At 49.4% G+C, this 19,289-nt stretch overlaps 2 protein-coding genes across 2 annotated transcripts; both read right to left on the bottom strand.

The window, feature by feature from the left end:
* Nucleotides 1-7,295: 7,295 nt before the first annotated feature.
* On the bottom strand, nt 7,296-8,487 carry LOC108151900 (Krueppel-like factor 6). Its single transcript, XM_017280813.2, has one exon. It carries the CDS (start codon nt 8,370-8,372, stop codon nt 7,431-7,433), a length of 942 nt encoding a protein of 313 aa, XP_017136302.1. The 5' UTR covers nt 8,373-8,487; the 3' UTR covers nt 7,296-7,430.
* A 9,911-nt stretch (nt 8,488-18,398) lies between these two features.
* Nucleotides 18,399-18,990, bottom strand: LOC108151766. The gene has a single exon (XM_017280614.2). It carries the CDS (start codon nt 18,902-18,904, stop codon nt 18,437-18,439), a length of 468 nt encoding a protein of 155 aa, XP_017136103.1. The 5' UTR covers nt 18,905-18,990; the 3' UTR covers nt 18,399-18,436.
* Between the last annotated feature and the right edge of the window lie 299 nt (nt 18,991-19,289).

The raw sequence follows: 19,289 nt of genomic DNA, 5'->3' as shown, positions 1-19,289 counted from the left end.
TTCTTTTTTTATGACGCGCGCAGCTCGGCCATTATAAATTATTATTCATGAGCGGATGCGGATATTGAAAAGTTTCATTTTGCCGCCTCCATCGCTGCCACTGCTGGCGCTGCTGTCTCTATCTTTATTTCAATTTTTGTGCCCCATCGTTTGTTGTCGTTGTCATCGGTTCCCTCGGCTTCTCCTTCTCGGTTCTCCTTGGGTCCTACTTCTACTCCTGCCACTTCTCGGTCTTCTCCATTTCGCCTTCTCTGTGGCGGCTCCTTTCTCCATCTTTGTTTCGTTGTTGTGTTTGGCACACAGCGCGTGTTGTTTGGAAATTAGATTTGTGCACGTTTCTTGTTCTGTATTTCCGTTTATCGGCATCTAACTCCTGCTCCTGCTCCTGCTCCGGCTCCTTCTTCTCCTTCTCTACCGTTTGCTCTTGGTCTTCTTTTGGTCCCTTTTGGTCTTTGGCCTTCCGTGTTGTGTCCTTGCAAAGGGAGTATTATAAAATTGGTGAGATGTTTGCTAGCGCACAAAAGAGCTTTGGATTTCGAAATGTAGCTCTTGTTTCTTCGACACTAAGCCCTTTAGATAGGGAATTTTATAAATTTAAGTAAACATAAAACTATATTCAAATCAATGAGGGCACACATCATTGCCACCCGAGCCCCTAGAGGGTATATCATTTGCGGGTTTCCATGGATGGATTTTCCTCCATTACGTTGTTGTTGGTCATTTTCTTTTGGCAGTTCCTTTCTTAGCTGTTGCTTTGTTTCCTTCTTTCCCTCCCTCGTCTTTCTGTCCCCTCTCCCTTCTGTTGAATGCAACAAAGAAAAAAAAAAGATTTGTTGTTCGTGAGTCTTTGATTCCGTTTGCCCGCTTGGAGCTTCTGTGGGGGGCATGGTGTCAGAGGTGGGGAGAGGAGTTGGTGGGCTATTGGTTGCAGGAGGTATGTCGGTTGTTGGCCAGCTATGATCCAATATTCGTGGTTGTAATTGAATTAGATGAGAGGCAAATAACAATGGCTGCTGACAAAATTGGAAAGCGCCATGGACGGAGACGGAAGAAGGCAGTCCTGAGGCCCAAGAAAAGGATGCCCTCCGAGTGGCAGGCAAATGAAAGTCCCATAAATGAAATGCAGCCTCAATAAAACTGCACAGTCACTTGATAATATTCATTCTTATAGAAATCTGACAAGGGATTATAGGAAACTATTGAGATTGTTCAATAGACTCTGACAGCCATGGCGGCTTTAAGCTAGTGCCTTCCTCTGTCCTCCTGTCTGGGATCCTGTATCGTGTATCGTGTATTTTGTATCTTGTATCCTGTATACCACAATGAGATACCTCGGGGCATGCGGTAGAGCCGCTTACGAGAGTACGTCTTATGCTCCTGTCCTCTTTGTATACCCCAATGCATCAATCCTTTGGGCAGCTCTCCCCACATTCATATCCCATATCCCATATTCCTTTCATGCTATGCTGTGGCATATCACATACGTACGGATAGGAGCCCGTCCTTTTTTTCATGCTTGTTGTTCGCCTTTTTCCAGCTTGCATTTCAATTTCAGTTTTGACTCGGGCTTAGCGTCAAGTTATTGTCATACGCCCTGAATACATGGCCATATGCAGACAGACAGAGACAGAGGCCCTGTTCTTCTCTGGCCCCATGGGTGCTGGGTTCCTCTTTCCTTCTTTATTCAGGCTCTCCGGCTAAGCCACTGTCCCTTGCTTCCCTCTTCCCAGTCTCCTGTCCATACATCCTACTTACACACACAAACAAACACACCACGCATCTGTATGTCTGTCTATTATCTGTATCCGCATCCGGATTCGGATTCGGATTCGCTAGGCCAGGCCAGGCCTTCCTTCCTTCCTTCCTTCGCCATTCCTTCTGATTTCCCTCTCTCTCTCTCTCTCCCTCTCTCTCTTTCTGTCTGTCTCTGCTTTAAAATTGATATTCCATTGACGTTTTGGCGGAGGGCCTCCCTGCACTCTTCACTCCCCTCTGCTCCGCCAACGCTCGGAGCGAAACTCAAGTTATTTATGTGCTCGTTTACAACTTTCCTCCGCCGGCTCGGTACGGCTCGGTACGGTTTGGTTTGGTTTTGTTCTGCTCCTAGATGCTCGTCCTGCTGCTAGACGTCGTCCTCGCACTGTTGTTTGTTTGTTGCTGGAAACCGCATTGATTGAAACAAACTTTCGCTTTGCGTAGTCCCATCTATCTATCGGTCTCTCTATCGGTGGCAGGCATCTCTCTTTCCACGAGCAGATATCTATCTGTCTGTCCGTCTGTCTGTCGTTCCGCAGTTTGATTAGCGTCATTGAGTGACGTGCGAACTTTTTAATCAAACTTCTGGATGTCAGGCCAGGCCCGGAGCAATTAAGATATTTTCAGCCACTACTTAGCCTAGCTCTCTGCACTCTATTTCTCTCTCTCTCTCTCTCTCTGGAGAGGAAACTTTAATTGTTATTTTTTGAAAAAAAGCTACAGTTCTCGACCAGATCTAATTTAAAGAGAAAGCCCCACCCACTCTCTCCTGGTGTATGGAATATGGGACCATGGCAGCATGAAGAGCATCAAATCTCATACACAAACCGGATATGGGCTTTTTTATGGCATACCCTGGAAAACCCTTGCTCGCGCCGCATCGAAATGGCAAAAGCACCACACAAAAGCGAGCTGCAAAATTGAAATATTTTGATGTGGCCTGCGAGAGACCTAATGTGGACTCCCCCCACTCCCACTACCCCTCCCAACCCAACAGAACCCAACCCCAGAGCACACGCACACATTCGTGTTGAATTATAATAAACCAGAAATGAGGCTCCGCAAATACCGGAAATCGCTAGTCGGACAGGCCGACCCGAAATCGTAGCCGGACTCGGACTCGGACACGGACACGGACACGGACTCAGACCCAGGGCACGTAAAATATACGAGCTCACGTACGGATCCACCGACTGAGAGGTGGATATAGGCGAAAGGGTGGCTCTTTGGGGCGGGGGGAGTGGAGTGAGCAGGGATACGGGATGCCCAAACTTGTATTAATATCCATTAGATTTATGTTTGGCAAATGTAACCACAGAAATTACGCTTTAAAGTCGGACCCCCCGAAGTGAGCTGCAATTTTTCGTCGATATCGAAATGGGAACGGAACGCAGACGGCGGGGACAAGGTGGTAGCTGGGAAAGGAAGGCAGGGGAGATGGAATTCTTTGGGTTGCCTCGACCCCACATTAGATATGGCCAAGAAAGGCAGACGGACGGGGGGCAGAGCAGGGAAAATGTGGCAGAGAGTTGTTTTAATAGCTAGGGTCGGCCTCATAATTAAACTCCCCGGGACTCCGAGCCCCGATCCTCACTCTCTCTCTCTCTCTCCCTCTCTGGGGCCGCATCGTTGCCGCTGCCATTCCGTGTGTCTTGGCTCACGGAAAAGGGGTCTAGTCTGGTCTGGTCTGGTGTCTGGGGTCTGGGGTCTGGGCACGACACGTACTCCGACCATACATAACATGGACAACCATTTGGCTCCTTGGCTCGTTCGTTGGCGAAACTTATGGAAGGCACACGGACCTTAACACTTTGGTGCCACATTAAGGCTGCAAATTGTTAAACGTGGCGCAAGGCATTGTCCTTCTGTCCCTCTCCTCACCGACACCTGAGCTGTGCCCGGATGGGCGTGTCGGCCACCAGGAGGGCCAGGACTTATTACCCAAGTTCATTAGCATTTGGAGAGACCAAGACTTGGGGCCAAGGTTGACTCTGGTGCGAGTAGGTGGCGCATCGAATGTCAGGCAATTGACACTTGACACGGAGCCTCTGACATGGGACCTGGACAAGTCATTTGAGTGGGTAAAGAGGGTGACTCCGGACTCAGAACTCCTCTGAAGGAGCTCGCACTTCCTGGGTACTTATTTATAACTCATGCTCGTGCTTTTCTCCTCTCTTCAATCATCGTTGAGTCTTCAGCTTCTCTTTCTTTTAGAGCCGTTGCCACCCCCCCAAAAACACACCCACTTTCTTCCAAAGATTCCCCAAACTACGTTTGCTCCTCTCTCGTGTCTCTCATGTCTGTCATGGCTAGAGAACTTTCAGTTAAATTCACCGCTTTAAGCGAATTTTCCAAGCGCTCTGCTGGCAACTTTTGCACAAGTTTTCCGCATTTTCATGGCAGTCAATTTGCTAAATCAAGAATGCGACAGCAGCACAAAGGGCAGCGAGAAAGGAGGCAAAGAGGGCCAGGAGTCGAGGAGTCAAGGAGTCGAAGAGTCGATGGCGAGCAGAGGAAAATAAATATGCCAGCTTTCAGAAGGAATCGGAACTCGATCCCGGTCCCAGTGCCCGTCTCAGGCATCAGGCATCCTCTGCCTTCCGTTTGCCGCTACCCATTTTCCCTCGCTTTTCCCTATTTTTTATGTATTTCACTTATTGATGAGTGGAAATGCTGTTGACATTATTTGTGTGGTCGCCGCCAGTCGGTCGCCCAATGCAATGCAAATTTGTTGACACAAACTCAGCTACGACGACCAGCCACAGGGACCAAAGAGCCAGAGACGACGAGAGACCCAGAGAGACCCAGGGACCCAGAGATCCAGAGGCCACCGACCAGATACTAGAGAGTGGTGTTGCACATGCATATATACATACATACATACAACTGTATATATGTATCTGAAAGGCCTGAACCTTTCTCGACTCCTCCTCTGAGCAGCAGCAGCAGCAGCAGCAGCAATCATTTGCCCATGAGAATCAAAGTCTCGATTCTCGTAAAAATGATTCATGATATCGCATTATTTCCGTATCATTTGTAATTTCCAGTTTCCTGCTTATTTTGCACCCCCCACCCTACACCCAACACCCACACAGACACACACACACACACAGACGGAACTGTTGCAATTACTATCTATCTGGTATTTTATAACTTTTGTGCCACCGCTCTCCGCTTGTGTGCCCCCATGCTCATCCGTATCCCCAGTCGTTGTAGTCGTCGTCGTCGTCGTCGTCGTTGTCGTTGGCTGCCTCCGCTTACCTCGAGTCTTGTGCTGATTACAGCACCAAAGTCACAGTCACAGTCAGAGATAGGGATACACACACACACACACACACACACACAGTCATAGAGAAACAGACACAGATACAGATACAGAGGCAAAGAGTCACAGATAGAGGCAGAGGCAGAGACAGAGTCAGAGTCAGAGTCGAAGAGCTACAGTTACAGGCGTTGCCGTCGTCGTCATCATCAAGCTTCTCAACCTCATCCTGCTCCTTGTCATTGTCCTTTGTTCTCTTTTCCTTTTCCCTTTATCTGTATGCGTCTGTGTATCTGTATCTAGGTCTGGGTCTGTATGTGTGTGTGTGTGCCCAACACTTTTTCTTGTAGTTTTTGATGAACATTTAATTGAATTCTCTTACTACATCGCGCTTTGTCTCCCACACAGAAACACCGCCAACTGGGAGCACAAGTCGGAGAAAGCATTATCAGTCCCTTCCCTTCCCTTCTCATTACCCCCTCGAATGACTCTCCCGAATGTATAGACGTGTGGCTCCGGGCCCGGGTCCGGGTCCGGATCCACATCCTTAGCGTTTGTCGTCGTGTGCAGCACAAGTTATGCTTTCACTGCTTTCTTTTCTGCTTCTTTGACTGATTTTTCTGTGAATTCTATTTGGTCGTTTTCTTCTATTTTAGGGTGAGAGAGAGAGACAGCTGGCATCTAATTAAAATTGCTATCAGAATTTTTCTAGCTTTAAGCTGCCATGACAAAATACGTATCTGCATCTGAAAGTCAGCGAAAGATCCAATGCACTGCATGGAGTTTTTGACTGTCAAGGATGCCTGCATGAATGAAAATGAAACAAGGTCCTTCGCGCTCGAATATGGGCTTACTACGAGAGGATCCAACATTGAACTACGTTTCTTACGGTGGAATGTTTGTGGTAGGAACTGCAGTGAACACTTTTCATCTAGGGCTCGTTCAGGGACGACCTTCAAATGTATGACTCTTGAATGTCTCTCCCGCTGCATAAAGATTTTTGCAGAGAGCACCAAGAGCTGGAGTGGCTGCCCACTAAGGCAGGGCAGATCGATAAGAGCTGTGGATTCGATTGGGCATTGAAAGTACGCTCTCGGCAGAAGGCGGTCGCCTGGGTGGCTGGCTAATTGAACTAGTTCCCTGCATGCCATGCAAACAACCCGAGGAGTCGCCCTCTTCCCATTCAGTTTCAGGCTCTCATTTTCATATTGCTCGTGTTGCCTGCCCCCATGGGGCATCACCACCACCACCAGCAGGAGGAGGCCATGCTGGGGGAGCTGCTTCGACAAGGACACCGAGAAGGACCCCTGAAACACAAAAACACACTCACACAATGACAGCGACGATGACGATGACGATGAGGACGGTAATATCAAATGGTAAATAGATAAAAACAACATGACTTAATGAGTGGTATTTATTTTTATGCTAATTACTTTCGAATAAGCAGCGCTCCACTTGATACAGCTCCTGTGCTGGTTCTACCACCCTCCCTCCCTCCCTCGCAGTTGGCAGTCGGGTAGTCTGGGGAGCTGCTGCATCGTCTGGTAGTTGCACAAAGTTCCACCGTTAATGAGCTGGGGTTCGTGGCAATAATTGTGGTGCAGGCGCCTTCACAGAAGCACACAAGCGAATGGGGCAGCATCAGGATCCTACCAAGCGGAGCTCTCCGTCCCGCGGTCTTCCAGTCTCCCCGGGGTGCCAGAATAACAGTTGGCGATGGTGGCAACGATGGCATAAAGTAAATGCCATTATAGTACAAGTTCCACAGTAAAATTCATTCAAATCTACAAAGGCACTCGCCCTGAAAGCCGTAAACTACGAAATAAGACACGTCACAAAGGGAAATCCTTACTCAGTACTCACACTTTTTCTCTCGGGCATCCGTCTTCCGAGAGGAACATAATTAACCCGGATATGGCATCGCGATAAACGATCGGGATCCTTCAGTGACGCTGCTCATGGATGATCACCGCGAGGCGGATCTTCCCCTTCCGGACATTCCTACTTTTCAATGTTATCCGCCGTGGATGCGCCAGCGCAAACCCCGCCAGAGGTCACCCGACGGATGCAGCTACGGGACTGCGTCATTCCCTTGGCCGCATGCAGGCCGCCCTCTGGGCCCAGATGAGGCATCCCCTTTCCACCCAATGACCTATTTGATTCAAATTTCAGAATATATTTTATCTTTTTCCATTTGTTCCATCTCGCTCTACTTATTTGGTCGGAAACGCTTCCTTCTGGGTGTTACACACGATCCTAAACGCTTCGAATAACGGATATAGGAATATATCCCTACACTCTTTTAGTATTGGGCATAAATAGAATATATAATGCCTTGTTTCCTCTTTGGGTCCCAAAATTTTCTTTTGATTTGGTTTGCTTTACGAGTACATAACTTTATTGACTAAGATCAGAGTTGGTTCTTTCGCTTGCGGCCCGGACGCACTGCGTAGACATCGTCGGGCAGGAGTTTCCCGAGGCGGGTGGCCGCCAGGAGGCGACGCTCGTGCACCTTGCGGTGCTTGGTGAGGTGGTCGGAGCGGGCGAAGCACTTGGCGCAGTAGTCGCATTTGTAGGGCTTGATGCCGGAGTGGGAGCGACGGTGGCGGGCCAGCTCGTCGGAGCGGGAGAAGCGCCAGCTGCACTCCGGCCAGCTGCAGGCGTACGGCTTTTCGCCCAGATGCCTCCGCAGGTGGGCCTTGAGGTGGGCGGGCTTGGCGTACAGCTTCTCGCAGTTGCCGAACGTGCAGAGGTAGCCCCTCTCGCCCGCCGCATTCTGACTTAGCTGGGGCACGGTGGCAGCATCGGTGGCGGGGGCTGTCGGAGCTGGCTCCAAACACGAGGGCGACACTGGCGGTGCCGGTGGCGGCAGTGGCGGTGGGGGGGCGGCCAGACGCAGGTTGCTGTTGCTCTCCTCGAGGAAGTCATCGCACATGTCCGTGCAGAGCGGCGTCCGCTCTGGCAGGAAGTCTATCAGCTCGGGTATCTCCACAAAGTTGTCCAGCAGCCGCTGCTCCCATTCGCTCAGCTCCGGGGGAGAGCAGCCGGCGGTAGAGCAGCCGGACAGATCCTGATCGCTGAAGTCGAAGAACAGTCCATGGTCCTCGCCCTCCGGATGACCGATGGTGTAGTCGTTGCTCTGGTTGTTGTTGCTGTCCAAGGTGATGATGCCGTAGTATTCGGTATCCACCACTGGCACCTGATCGCACTGACCTCTGGCCTCCGCATAGCCATAATCCAGGTCCGAGCTGGCGGTCAGAATCAGATCGGAGGAGACGGAGACAGAGACTCCGCACTCGTCGTCCAGCTCGCTGTAGAGCTGCTGAAAGGCACCCGTGGCAAAGAACTCCATGATTGCAAATGAGCGGAGGCCGGCAAGTGTCCAAATATTTATGGGATTTATGGATCTCGCACTCGCCCTGGCACCAATGTCGCACCGATGACCACGCTTGACTGACGCTGACAAAACAGTCCCGTCCCGGAGTCCCATCACGGAGTCGTGATGATCGCGGTCCGATCGCTTTCACTGATTTCTCGCAGGGCTCCTTGGGGAATAATTAGCCAGCCAGGGAATGTAATAATGTATGCGAACGCTTGGCGTTTATCTAATTCGCTGCCGGCGTCATTAGGCCGGAGAAGATAGCCCGAGCCCACAGACAGTCCTCACCAGATGTTTGCCATTGATCGTCGGCTGTCCAGCATGGCATGGATCGATCAGTGGCGACACATGTGTTGCTGGCTGACTCTCTCTTGCATGTATCTTGTATCTGCGTATCTGTGTATCTGTGCTGTATTCTGTGTTCTGTGACTGTGGCCAAGTGCCAAGCTGTGTCAGGCGGGGCGAGATAGCTGCGTCATTGATCTGTGCGAGCTCTGGGATAAGCCCGGCGGCACCTGCTTTCCCCCCCCCTCCTCTCTGTGTCTCTCTCTCTCGCTGTCTCACTCTCTGCATTTCCAATTTCATTTCTGCATAATTTTGTTTTCAGTGTTTCATTGTTTTTGTTTTGGTCTCGGGCCTATCAACAAATTTGCTATTAATTAATGAGAATAACAGACAGAACTAGATATGCCCAGGGGGCCATCCCCAGATTGGATTGTTCAGTGATTCCATGTGCGTGTGCGTGTGCGTGTGCGTGTGCCTTCGCATGTGTGTCATTAGAGAGAGGGGAATGCAGATATGGTGTACATTTGAAAACCATCCACAAGTCGGAGTATCCTAGGGTCTTAACCCTCAACCGAATGGCATATATCCTCATTAAGTGAATATCTTAATGGACTGTTTCTCCGTGAGATGATTGATTGATTGTTTAGAAGACGACTCATAAATGAAGCAAAGCAAAAACCTTCTAGAATACGTCTATAAATCGGAAAGCGCATATGCCCCAACTGGCGGGAATATCGCAATGGACGAAAACCTTAATTAAAATTAATTCCGAACGAGCCCGGAAAAGAAGGGAACCCTTAAGGGACGAGAGACACACAATCTCAAAGTGTAATCTTTGTAAAAACAAGATTCTCACTCACTTTTCTTGGTCTGTTCTTCCCTCATCCCATCCGAATTAAGGGCATTATCTTTATCTGGCTTTCATTTGCGTTGAACATCTTCATCTTATTTGACTGCTCACATTCCGCATTTACGCGTTTTCCCTAGCCTGCTGTTTCCCCCCTTTTTCCCCATTTACCGTTTCGCATCCTAGGGGAATTTTCCATTTTCCATTTTTGGCTGGGAAAATTAACATAAATTTAACGTGCGGCTGGCGTTTAAATTTACTTTTGCCTAATGAAATAATCAGGAGCTGTAAATCCTTATGAGGGATGGGGCAGGGGGCTTGTCTTCAACCCCCTCGAGTCTCCATCACGCGCTTCATGCTAATTGATATTGCAAAAATCAAAGGCTGTGGCGCGGCATTAAAAAGGATTTAGGATTTAGGATTTAGGATTTAGGGGATATAAACACAGAGCGACAATGGTTTGGGTTTCAGTGTCTGGCTTTGGGTTTCAGGCCTTTGCCTTTGCCTGGAAATTTGTAATTACGAGAGTATTGAGATTTTGATTTCTCTATATCTCCTGCCTGCAACCTCCCCTTTGTGTGCGTGTGTGTGTGGCTTCATTTGAAGTGGCTCAGATAACATAAATTAGGATGCTGCCGGCAGGCATCGTATCGCATTGCTCCTTGCTCCTCTGTATGCACACATGGATGTATGTATATATATATATATGTACATGTATTTGTAACCACATCTATCTATGCATCTAACTGTAAATACATACGACTCTCTCTCTCTCCATCTCTTTCTCTGGAGTGTGTGGCAGTCGACCGCAAGTGTCATAACGAAAATTATGCATAAAATTTCACTGTAAATTGCACTTGGCAAAATGTTGTCACCTCGACTCAGGCCGCACTTCAGTAAGCCTCCCCCCCACCCACAGACACACACACACACACACACACACACTGGTGCTTCTTAAGCCCTTGTTGCAAATGCTGCCCCAGCTCCGACTGTATTTGCGGGGAAAATCCTAGAGATTTAAAGCCAAACTGGACAATATCATTTCGAATGTCGTCCTAGCAGCAGTCAAATGAGCTAAGCGGTTGTCAGGATGGATCTTCGAAGAAAGGACAGAGAGAGAGAGAGAGAGTGCCGCATGGGTGGATGGGTCGATGGGCGGAGGGGTAGGGTATAAATCAGTTGCCTAGTTAGTTCAAGTTTCCCTTATCAATCGCAGCTGAGCAGCTGAGCTGCTTGTTTTCATTGGATTAGACAAGTTTGTTCTGCTTTCAAGTTCTATCTGCAATTCTGTATGGAAGAGGCAAGACGCAGATGGGCCAGAGGAGATGGGCAAGGGCCAATGGGCCAAAGGGATGAGGGACGAGGAATGAGGATAACGGGCCGACAAAAGAAGAGCTCTCTGGTTGAGCAATGTTATGCGGCTTATTGTTGTGGCAAATTAAATCGTATCTCTTTTTCTATCTGCTTGTGTGTGTGTGTGTGTGTGTGTGTATTTGTATATATTCGTTTGTTCGTTGTGATTATTGAAAGTCTTTCGGCATTTATCGGAAACATTCCTAATTCCAATATTAACAGAATATGAATACCATTGTTTGGCCACAATTCGAATCGAACATTCTTCATTGTCATGTCGTAAGAATTCAGTGGTTTTGGTTTTGCTTTTGCTTTTGCTTCTGCTCGAGCAGGTCCCATTCCGGTCGGGTGTTCGAGAAAAGAGGCTTAAATCAAACGGTCACCTATCCGTAAGGCTAAATTGAATCAATTAGAAGAGGCTTACATTGGGTTTAGTTACATTTTGCCATGGCATTCCACAAGATGACAAGTTGTCCATCACATTCACTGATCAATATGTACATGCCAGCAGAGGAACATTCCCCAAAGCCCCATAGAGTCGAGCCCTAAGCACCGAGGACCGAGCACCGAGGACCGAGTCCAGTCACCGCCGGAAGACATTCCCAATTAATTACCCAATTTAGACCAGGAGGCGTCGCGCCAAGTGGGGGAAACTTCTGTAACTGTTCGACGGGAAAGGGGGCTGCAATCTCTGGAGTGCAGCAGGAGCTTGTGAGCGAGAGAGAGAGAGAGAGAGAGGGCAACAGGTCAAAAGTTTTTACTCCGAAAGCTAAGAAGTCCTTTGCCCATAAAATAGTTCGAGTCCACACTGGAGCGGAGGCATCGCCTTCCAAGTCTCATTTCTGGTCGGTGGAAAGTTTTAATAAACTCGCCAAAGACAATATTTTGTGTGTGGATTGGATGTCAGGGCAGGGCATGGCATGGCGGCTAACCAGAGAACCGAACCGAGACAATAATTTGATTTCGGCCAGCTGGAAGCTTGATGCTTGAAGGGGAGAAAGCAATTTGCTGTGTCTACACGTCTCCGGGGCCAGCTCATCCGAAAAACAGTTTCGGATGTGGTCCGGCAATGGCAGGCAGCAGGACGGAGGACAGAGGACACTCACGCCAGGTACTCGTCTGTCTGGTCCTTCGGATGAGTCTTGAGACGCAACGCAGAGGAAGGAGGACGGAGGACGGAGGCAAGACCGAGATTAAGTAAAATGCAAACATAATCCAAAGACAAGTGAGTTAACTGCTCTGACCCAATTTAATTATACAACACAACGCTCGGGGTCGTGCCCGGGATCGGGATCGGGGTCGGGGTCGAATGGGTGTCGGATTGGTATTAGTACGAGCTCCATGTAGTACAACTTGCAGTATTAGTATTTGTGTTGTTCTCGCCACCAAAATTGAGGCATCAGGCCCTCCTGGCCACCAGAGGATGCTGCCTCATGGCTCATCGCAAGAGCAAAGCTAATGCCCGTGCCCGTGCCAGTGCCAGTGCAAGGGTGTGTCTCCTCTGTGCCTGTCTCTTACCCTATATGCTAGTAAGCTGGATTTACACGCCATCCCACCGACACCACCACCGACACACATCGAAATACATCCACGAGAACACATGACATTATTGTAGCAAAAGACAGCAGCAGCAGGAATAGCAGGAGCAGCACCGACAGCAGCCAACAATTAGTGTTGACAGACATTGCACTCTGGCAAAACCCCCAAAGGAATTTGAAGGCTTGTTCTACACAACACTAAGGCGTCGCCATCTGTGGATGGGGTGTACAGGGTGTTGGAGGGGTGTAGGAGTATATTAGGATCTAAGAAGGGTGTAGTGTGTGTGCGCGAATGTGCGATTGTGTGTGTCTACACGCCCGATTCATGTACTTGCATATAATTTGAGTTTTCCCGTATACTCCTGTACTCCCATGCTCGTATATGTTCTTGTTAAACTGCAATGAAATTTATGTTTATTGCAGAGCACAGAGCACAGAGTGCCCTAGTCCCCCGAAAGGTTTGCCTTCGTTTCGTCTAATAACTCTGGCGGAGACAGCCTGACAGTATAACAGTTGGTATAACACCGAATCGGACACTTGAAATTGATGGATGGAAGAGTTTGGTGCGGGCACATACGGGTATGGGTATGGGGGCAGAGAATGGTGGAGAGTGGAACGAGGCATTGGCACCCATGCGGATTTGCTTAAACATTTTACTAACAGATTAAGCCGAATTAAATCACTTTGCGTTTGCAGCCAACATAATTAGGAAAGCCAACAGGAACAGAATGGCAATCACAGAATGGCATTCAAGTGAATGGTGAATGGTGAATGGAGAAGGGGACCAGTGGGCGGCAGCATTATGTTGCATATGCTAAACAATTTGAGGTTACGTTTACTGTGGCAGCAGGTGCACCGTCTCCATGGTGGATGCATCGACCTCAGGGCCAGCCACAGCCAGAGCAACACAGCTCCTTGCCACAATGCAAGTATGCCTAATGAGGGGGTGGTGATGGGGGTGCACCCACGGATGGGTGGATCACTGTTGATGGCCAACAATAACAGCTGCCACAATGGCATCAGGTGCCTGGCCAAGGAGCAGCTGCTCTTCAGGCCGTACAACAAACAGCGACCGAACGACAGCAGCCAAAAGGGCAAAGGGCAAAGGGCAAATAATCCCTCGATACCCACCAAAAGGCATCAACTCGGGCGATTGGCCAATTTGTACCCGAGGGCCGAATGAGCCATACTGGTGTGTGCCCGAATGTGTGCATGTTAATGAAGTGCCGTGTGGCCCCCTACCCCTCCCCCCTCCCCTTTCGCTTCCCCTCAGCGTTCTCCATTTCCAATTCCCATTCTACATCCCGCATAAGCCACGTTGGTGTAAATACAATGCAACCCACGTTGGTGTACAAAGTTTGTTGCACACTTTTCGGCTGCGGCGTAAATACACAATTGAATAGAATGGACAATGGACAATGGCAATGCCCCACTCTGGACACTAACACATCTCTGTTATTGTTGTTACACTACACGAGTGGTGGGGTGGGGTGGGGTGGTGTGGAGTGGGGTTGGTTCCCTTGAAAACAAAGTGGCACAAAAATGACATTACACAAAAGGGATTTATTTAGTTTATTTGTAGCATATCAGCAGCCATAACTGTCAAGTGGAGGATGTTGTTGCTGCTGTTGCCGTTACTGTTTGGCAGGGCAGCATGACACAGACACAAATGCGACACACAAGAAGCAAGCAGTGGGAGCAGGATGGGGAGAGTGTTGGGGAGAGTAAGATCTAGAGCGGCCATCATCATCAATCATTTTGATTTGCGCTAAAAACTATGCTACGCTTTGTTACAACAATCCTGCATTGCATAATACATACAACAAAAAGACAACACCCACCAACACCCATTCACCGAAATAAAAGAACAACAACAGCTACAGCTACAGCTACAGCTACAGCCATCCACCAACAACAACAACGACAAACACTGGAGACGATAAACTACGGCGGCAACAGAACAGCAGAACAGCCAGCGGGGGGGGGGGCATGGGGGACAGGGGGCAGCGGGCGGCGGGCAGGGGCAAGAGCACTGCCAGACAGAATGACAACAACCATTCATGTCGACAAGTTGCGCCGGCGTTTCTTTTCCCCCCTTTGTTTGCTCTTGTAGTTTTTCCCATTTGATGCATTTAGTATTTTGCAGTATTTTTTGCATACGCCATTTGCATACTACCCACACATCCACATATCCCCATACAAACATCCCCGTTCTCGTAAGTATGCACTCTCTATGCATGCATTAGGTTTTAGCTGCTCCACTTAATAGAGAGCATATAGCGAAGGGTGTTCTTTTCTGCTCCTTTCTGCTCCTTTCTGCTCCTTTCTGTTCTGCTGGTGACGGAGTTTGAATTTGAGTTTGAGCTGCGAAATGGGGATGGGTCTGGGGTTGGGGAGGGCTGGGCTTAAGTATTTTTACGGCTTGCTCGTAAAGCTGCTTGTCAAATATTTTTGCTGCATTTTAAACATATCGCTTCTGGTTGTCCCCAAGCAGACCAGCCAACCACCCACTCACCCATCTCCACCACTGGCAGAGGGAATATATATGAGAGACATAATGAAATTTTAATTAAGCTCAAGCAGCAAGCAGAATTAAAAGACGAAATGTGCGCCTTTTAATTCAATTTATAATTACACACACAGACACTAAGAGAAACTGCGGCGGAGGGGTAGAGGGGCAGAGGGGCAGAGCCAGAACCTGAACCAGAAACAGAAACAGATGAGAAGCCTTCAACTGGTAGGTAGATCTAGGTAGTTTCTGTAGCTGTTTCTGTTTGTGCCACGGTTACCCGTGCGGCTGTGTGGCTGCGTGGCTGTGGGGCTGTGGGGCTGTGGAGCTGCCACATTGCAGCTGCTCCTCGTGCTCCTCGTGCTCGCTCGCATCGCTGCGAATCAATTAAAAAGACATTTGCGAAAATTTGCCACGGCAAATTGAAACTGAAACGACAACACGAATGCTTAAATGAGCGAATAAACGAAGATGAGTCTGGCAGCGAGAAGAGAGAGAACGATACGATGCGATGCGATACGATACGATGCAGAGGGAGAATGAATGCATAAATGAATGAATGCCACATTGCACGAATGACTGATGATTGTCCTGATGATGACGATGACGATGACGAGGCAAGTGCGAATGCCCCACCGACCCGACTCGACTCGAGTCGACTCCCCACTGCGAGTGCCAATGCCAGTGCGAGTGTGCGGCTCAAGACGCTGTCCACTTCCACTTCCCTGTGGCACGTCCGCTGTGCTAATGTGATTCAATAACCCAGCATCTGGACAGTTGGATATGATTGCTGATTGTTTTTCATTCGCCAGAGCGGCCAGAGCCGGCAGAGCCGCCAGAGCGCTTCGAACGCCACTCGAGTGGGGTTCAATTAATGATATTCGAGTGCACAGGACAGATCGAATGTGGTACAGTACGTACGTATATTCAAGAATAAATTGAATATGGATGACAACCCTGGAGTGGAGCAGTGTGCGGGCTTTGTTAAGCACAGTTTATTGTCCAAACTGAAGCCGCAACTGTTCCATCCATATGTGGGCCGATCCAACGCCCTGAAACATAAATCACAAACTCAACGAAACCTTCAAATGTTCAATAGGAGAATGCGAATGCATCCCAATTCGCATTCCCTTTCCGCATTCCCAGTCCCTTTTTCGAATCGCAATTGAACTAATCTCATGCCATGCAGCATTCCCTTTTCGCTTTCGCCGAAAACTTTCTAATAATTTCTATTTGAAAGCCCGGCCAAAAGTTGTGCGTGGTGTGCAAAACTGTCATAACTCATAAGTCGCCCAGGCAAAAGCCAAAACTGAAACTGCAAATGAAAATGAAACGGAGACAGTGGCAATGGCAATGGCGGTGGCGGTGGCGGTGGCAGTGGCAGTGGCAGTGGCGGGGTTGGGGATATGGATAGGGGCCAAAGTGGAGGCTGTCTGTGTATAATTACATGGTTCGACTGTTACGGCGGAAAACAAATAAATGAGTTTACTTCGGGCCAAAAACTTTGCCATCGCAACTGGGGTTTCCCCCACTCTCTCTGTGCTGCCGAAGAACTGCAGTTTGTGGCCATCGATCCGATCCGTCCGGCACATGCATCAGATTTTTGTTACGCATTCATGGGCCCTTAAAGTTTTATGAAGCCAACATTTTGGCATCCAGATCAAGTTATGAACGCAGGCAGGCAGCATATGGCCAAGGCCCTCACACCTCACCCACCCACACGACTGACCCACTAAAAGTTCTACCACTCTTCCCCCCTCTCGAGAGCAATCAATCGATTTAGTGTTCGGTTCGGTAGCAAAATCCATGTAAATTGTATGGCAAATCAATAGAAATTCCCAATTTATAATAGGAGCCCAGCAGACCAGCACACCAGCAGCCCAATGCAGTGGCCCCGTGGGACGCCTTCGAAATACCTGAAAACCTGGGACCCGAAGGTCCTTGGGATTCAAAATTAATTCAGATTGCAATTCCTTTGAATTATACGCATCACCAAACTATGATTTCTCATGAAATATTAATGCCAGCATGCGACATTTGATATTTGGCGATGCTCTCTCTCCCGCTTTTTGTTTTCCATTGACTCCACCCCACGCCCCACGCCCCACTCCCCACTCCCCACTACTCACTCAACTATCCAGAGACGGAGACGGCGACGGAGACGAAGCGTGGGGCCGAACGAGTAGAGCCAGCGCCATGACCAACTTCGTTATCATTGTCAACATGCCATTGAGTCTCGTGTCTGGAGAGTCTGGCATGGCAGGGTCCGGCCCCCCCCGGCCCGCATCCGTCGTGCGTTCTCCCCATCTCTCCGCCGCATAATCAGAGCAATTTCAAAGTTGTGTCTGTCAGAAAGGCACAAAATGTGGCCCACGGTCGTCGCTTCGTGCCCCATACTGTCCCCCGTCCCCTGGTGTCCCTGGGATTTTTTTCGTCTTCCCTCTGTCTGTCGTTTTTTGTTGGCACTTCCTTTTTGACACCGGCGTTCCGCTACGTTTCACGGCTGCCATTTCACCTGGCTTCACCTTCCACGTCCCACATTCACGTCCCACATTCACGTCCACGTCCAGTGTCTATCAATGCCGGCGATTGTCCTGCCGCCTGCTGGCGCCCGGCTCTTGCTTGTCAGCCGGAAAATGTGAATTTATCACACGAGCACGTACGCATATTCTCGCACCGCGCCATTGTCCTTTTTTTTACCAGCTCTCACTCTCTCTCTCTCTCTGTGGGTGGATAAGGGCCGCAGAGTGGCACGATTGCTTCATTGGAAATGCTGCCAAAGATTAGTTAATATTCGCATTTGAATTTGGTTGACTGCCACTGAGGTCAGAGGTCGCACAGATTCTCCTATAGAGGGTCGCTCTATGGACTTCCCAGCATGTGAATTAGAATGTCTTAATTGCATCCTGTTTGCGGCAAATTCACTTCTGCAACAATTAAGAGCCAATTTCTTAGACGACGACAGCGACAGCGACAAGAATAGCGATAGCGATAGCGACGGCACGGCACGCCTTGGGGTTTCTAATCAACGCGACAGGCGGCGTGGCATGCCGCGGCATTCCGCGGCATGCAGCGCAGAGGCATGGAGTAGAGTCCCTTTTGGAGCTTCGCCTTTGTTTCCGCTGCGCGTCAGATGACGACGCGACGAAAAAGCCCCAGCCATTAGCCTTTCGGCTAAGAGGAAGAACACCACCCGAGCACAAATACTCCTCTCACTCCTGTGGTGGCATGCTCTCAGATTGATTGGCCTATCAAAGGGGGATACACACTCGCTGGGCTAGGAGATTTTTTACGCACAGACTGTATGTAAGTCATCTTAAGTGGCACTAAAAGCTTGCACCGTGATTGAGTGGCACATCAAAGAAGGAGCCCGCCTCCACGACTGACCCCGGGAGGCTTGAGTTGACCGGGAAAGAGCAACAGTGTGGGTGGCAGGTGGCGCACTTACCACTGGCACCACACGGCAAGGAGACAGATGGAGGTTTCCCCTTCGGAATGCAGTGCTTTATTCCTCAATTGACATGTGCTCGCTGGTGATCAGCAGAGGGTCCCGATCCTTGGCAAAGGCGTCCGGATTGGCGGAGCTCTGGCGATGGAAATGCGGCGGATGCGTGGACGGGTTCACGAAGGACACAGAAGTGTTCAGGATCCGCGTTCCCATCCGTTTGGTCAGCTCAGCGACGATGTCCTCGTTCTTCTGCAGCCGGACGGGTACCCAGACTTGGCGACGCGCCAGGAGCACATCCTGCCACTGCATGCGATTGGCCCGACAAATTTTACCGATGCTGGTGTCGTACTTGAGGGCCAGACTGGTCAGGGTGTCCTCCCTGCCCACCGAATGAAGCAGCCAGCACTTAACACTCGTCAGCTGGCTGCCGCAAATATTGGGTCCCCACACCTCCTTCAAGCGCAACTGAAGCTCAGATGGATTTGTCTTCATTTGCCCATGGGCTTTGTCATCGCGGCCACTCATGACTGACACAGAGGGGACAAGCTGTCCGATTGGGAACTCGAAAACTACAAATCGAACTGTCGTGCTTGTGCTTTTGGATTTCTTTGAGGAATATACAAAAGGCACTTTGATCAAAAACAACAGCCGACAACACGGGGGAGTCTTCATTATATTCACATGCCCCACTGCACCATCGTTATCGTTATCGTTGGTCGTTGTCACCATCGTCGTCACCTTCTTTGATCCTTTCTGTCGCTGTGTAGCCCTCTGATTCGCGGTTTATGCAAATTACTTGGCACACATTCAGTTCGGATGGGCCTCCGCTGCGTGTACTTCGCTGCTTGTGTCGTAATCAACTCATGTGAGCGCGGCCATCGCTGCGTATACGTAATCAACTCCTCCCACA

This window comes from Drosophila miranda, chromosome XL, assembly GCF_003369915.1.
Source record: "Drosophila miranda strain MSH22 chromosome XL, D.miranda_PacBio2.1, whole genome shotgun sequence".
Taxonomy (NCBI): domain Eukaryota; kingdom Metazoa; phylum Arthropoda; class Insecta; order Diptera; family Drosophilidae; genus Drosophila; species Drosophila miranda.
This window is presented reverse-complemented; position numbering and strand designations above follow the sequence as displayed.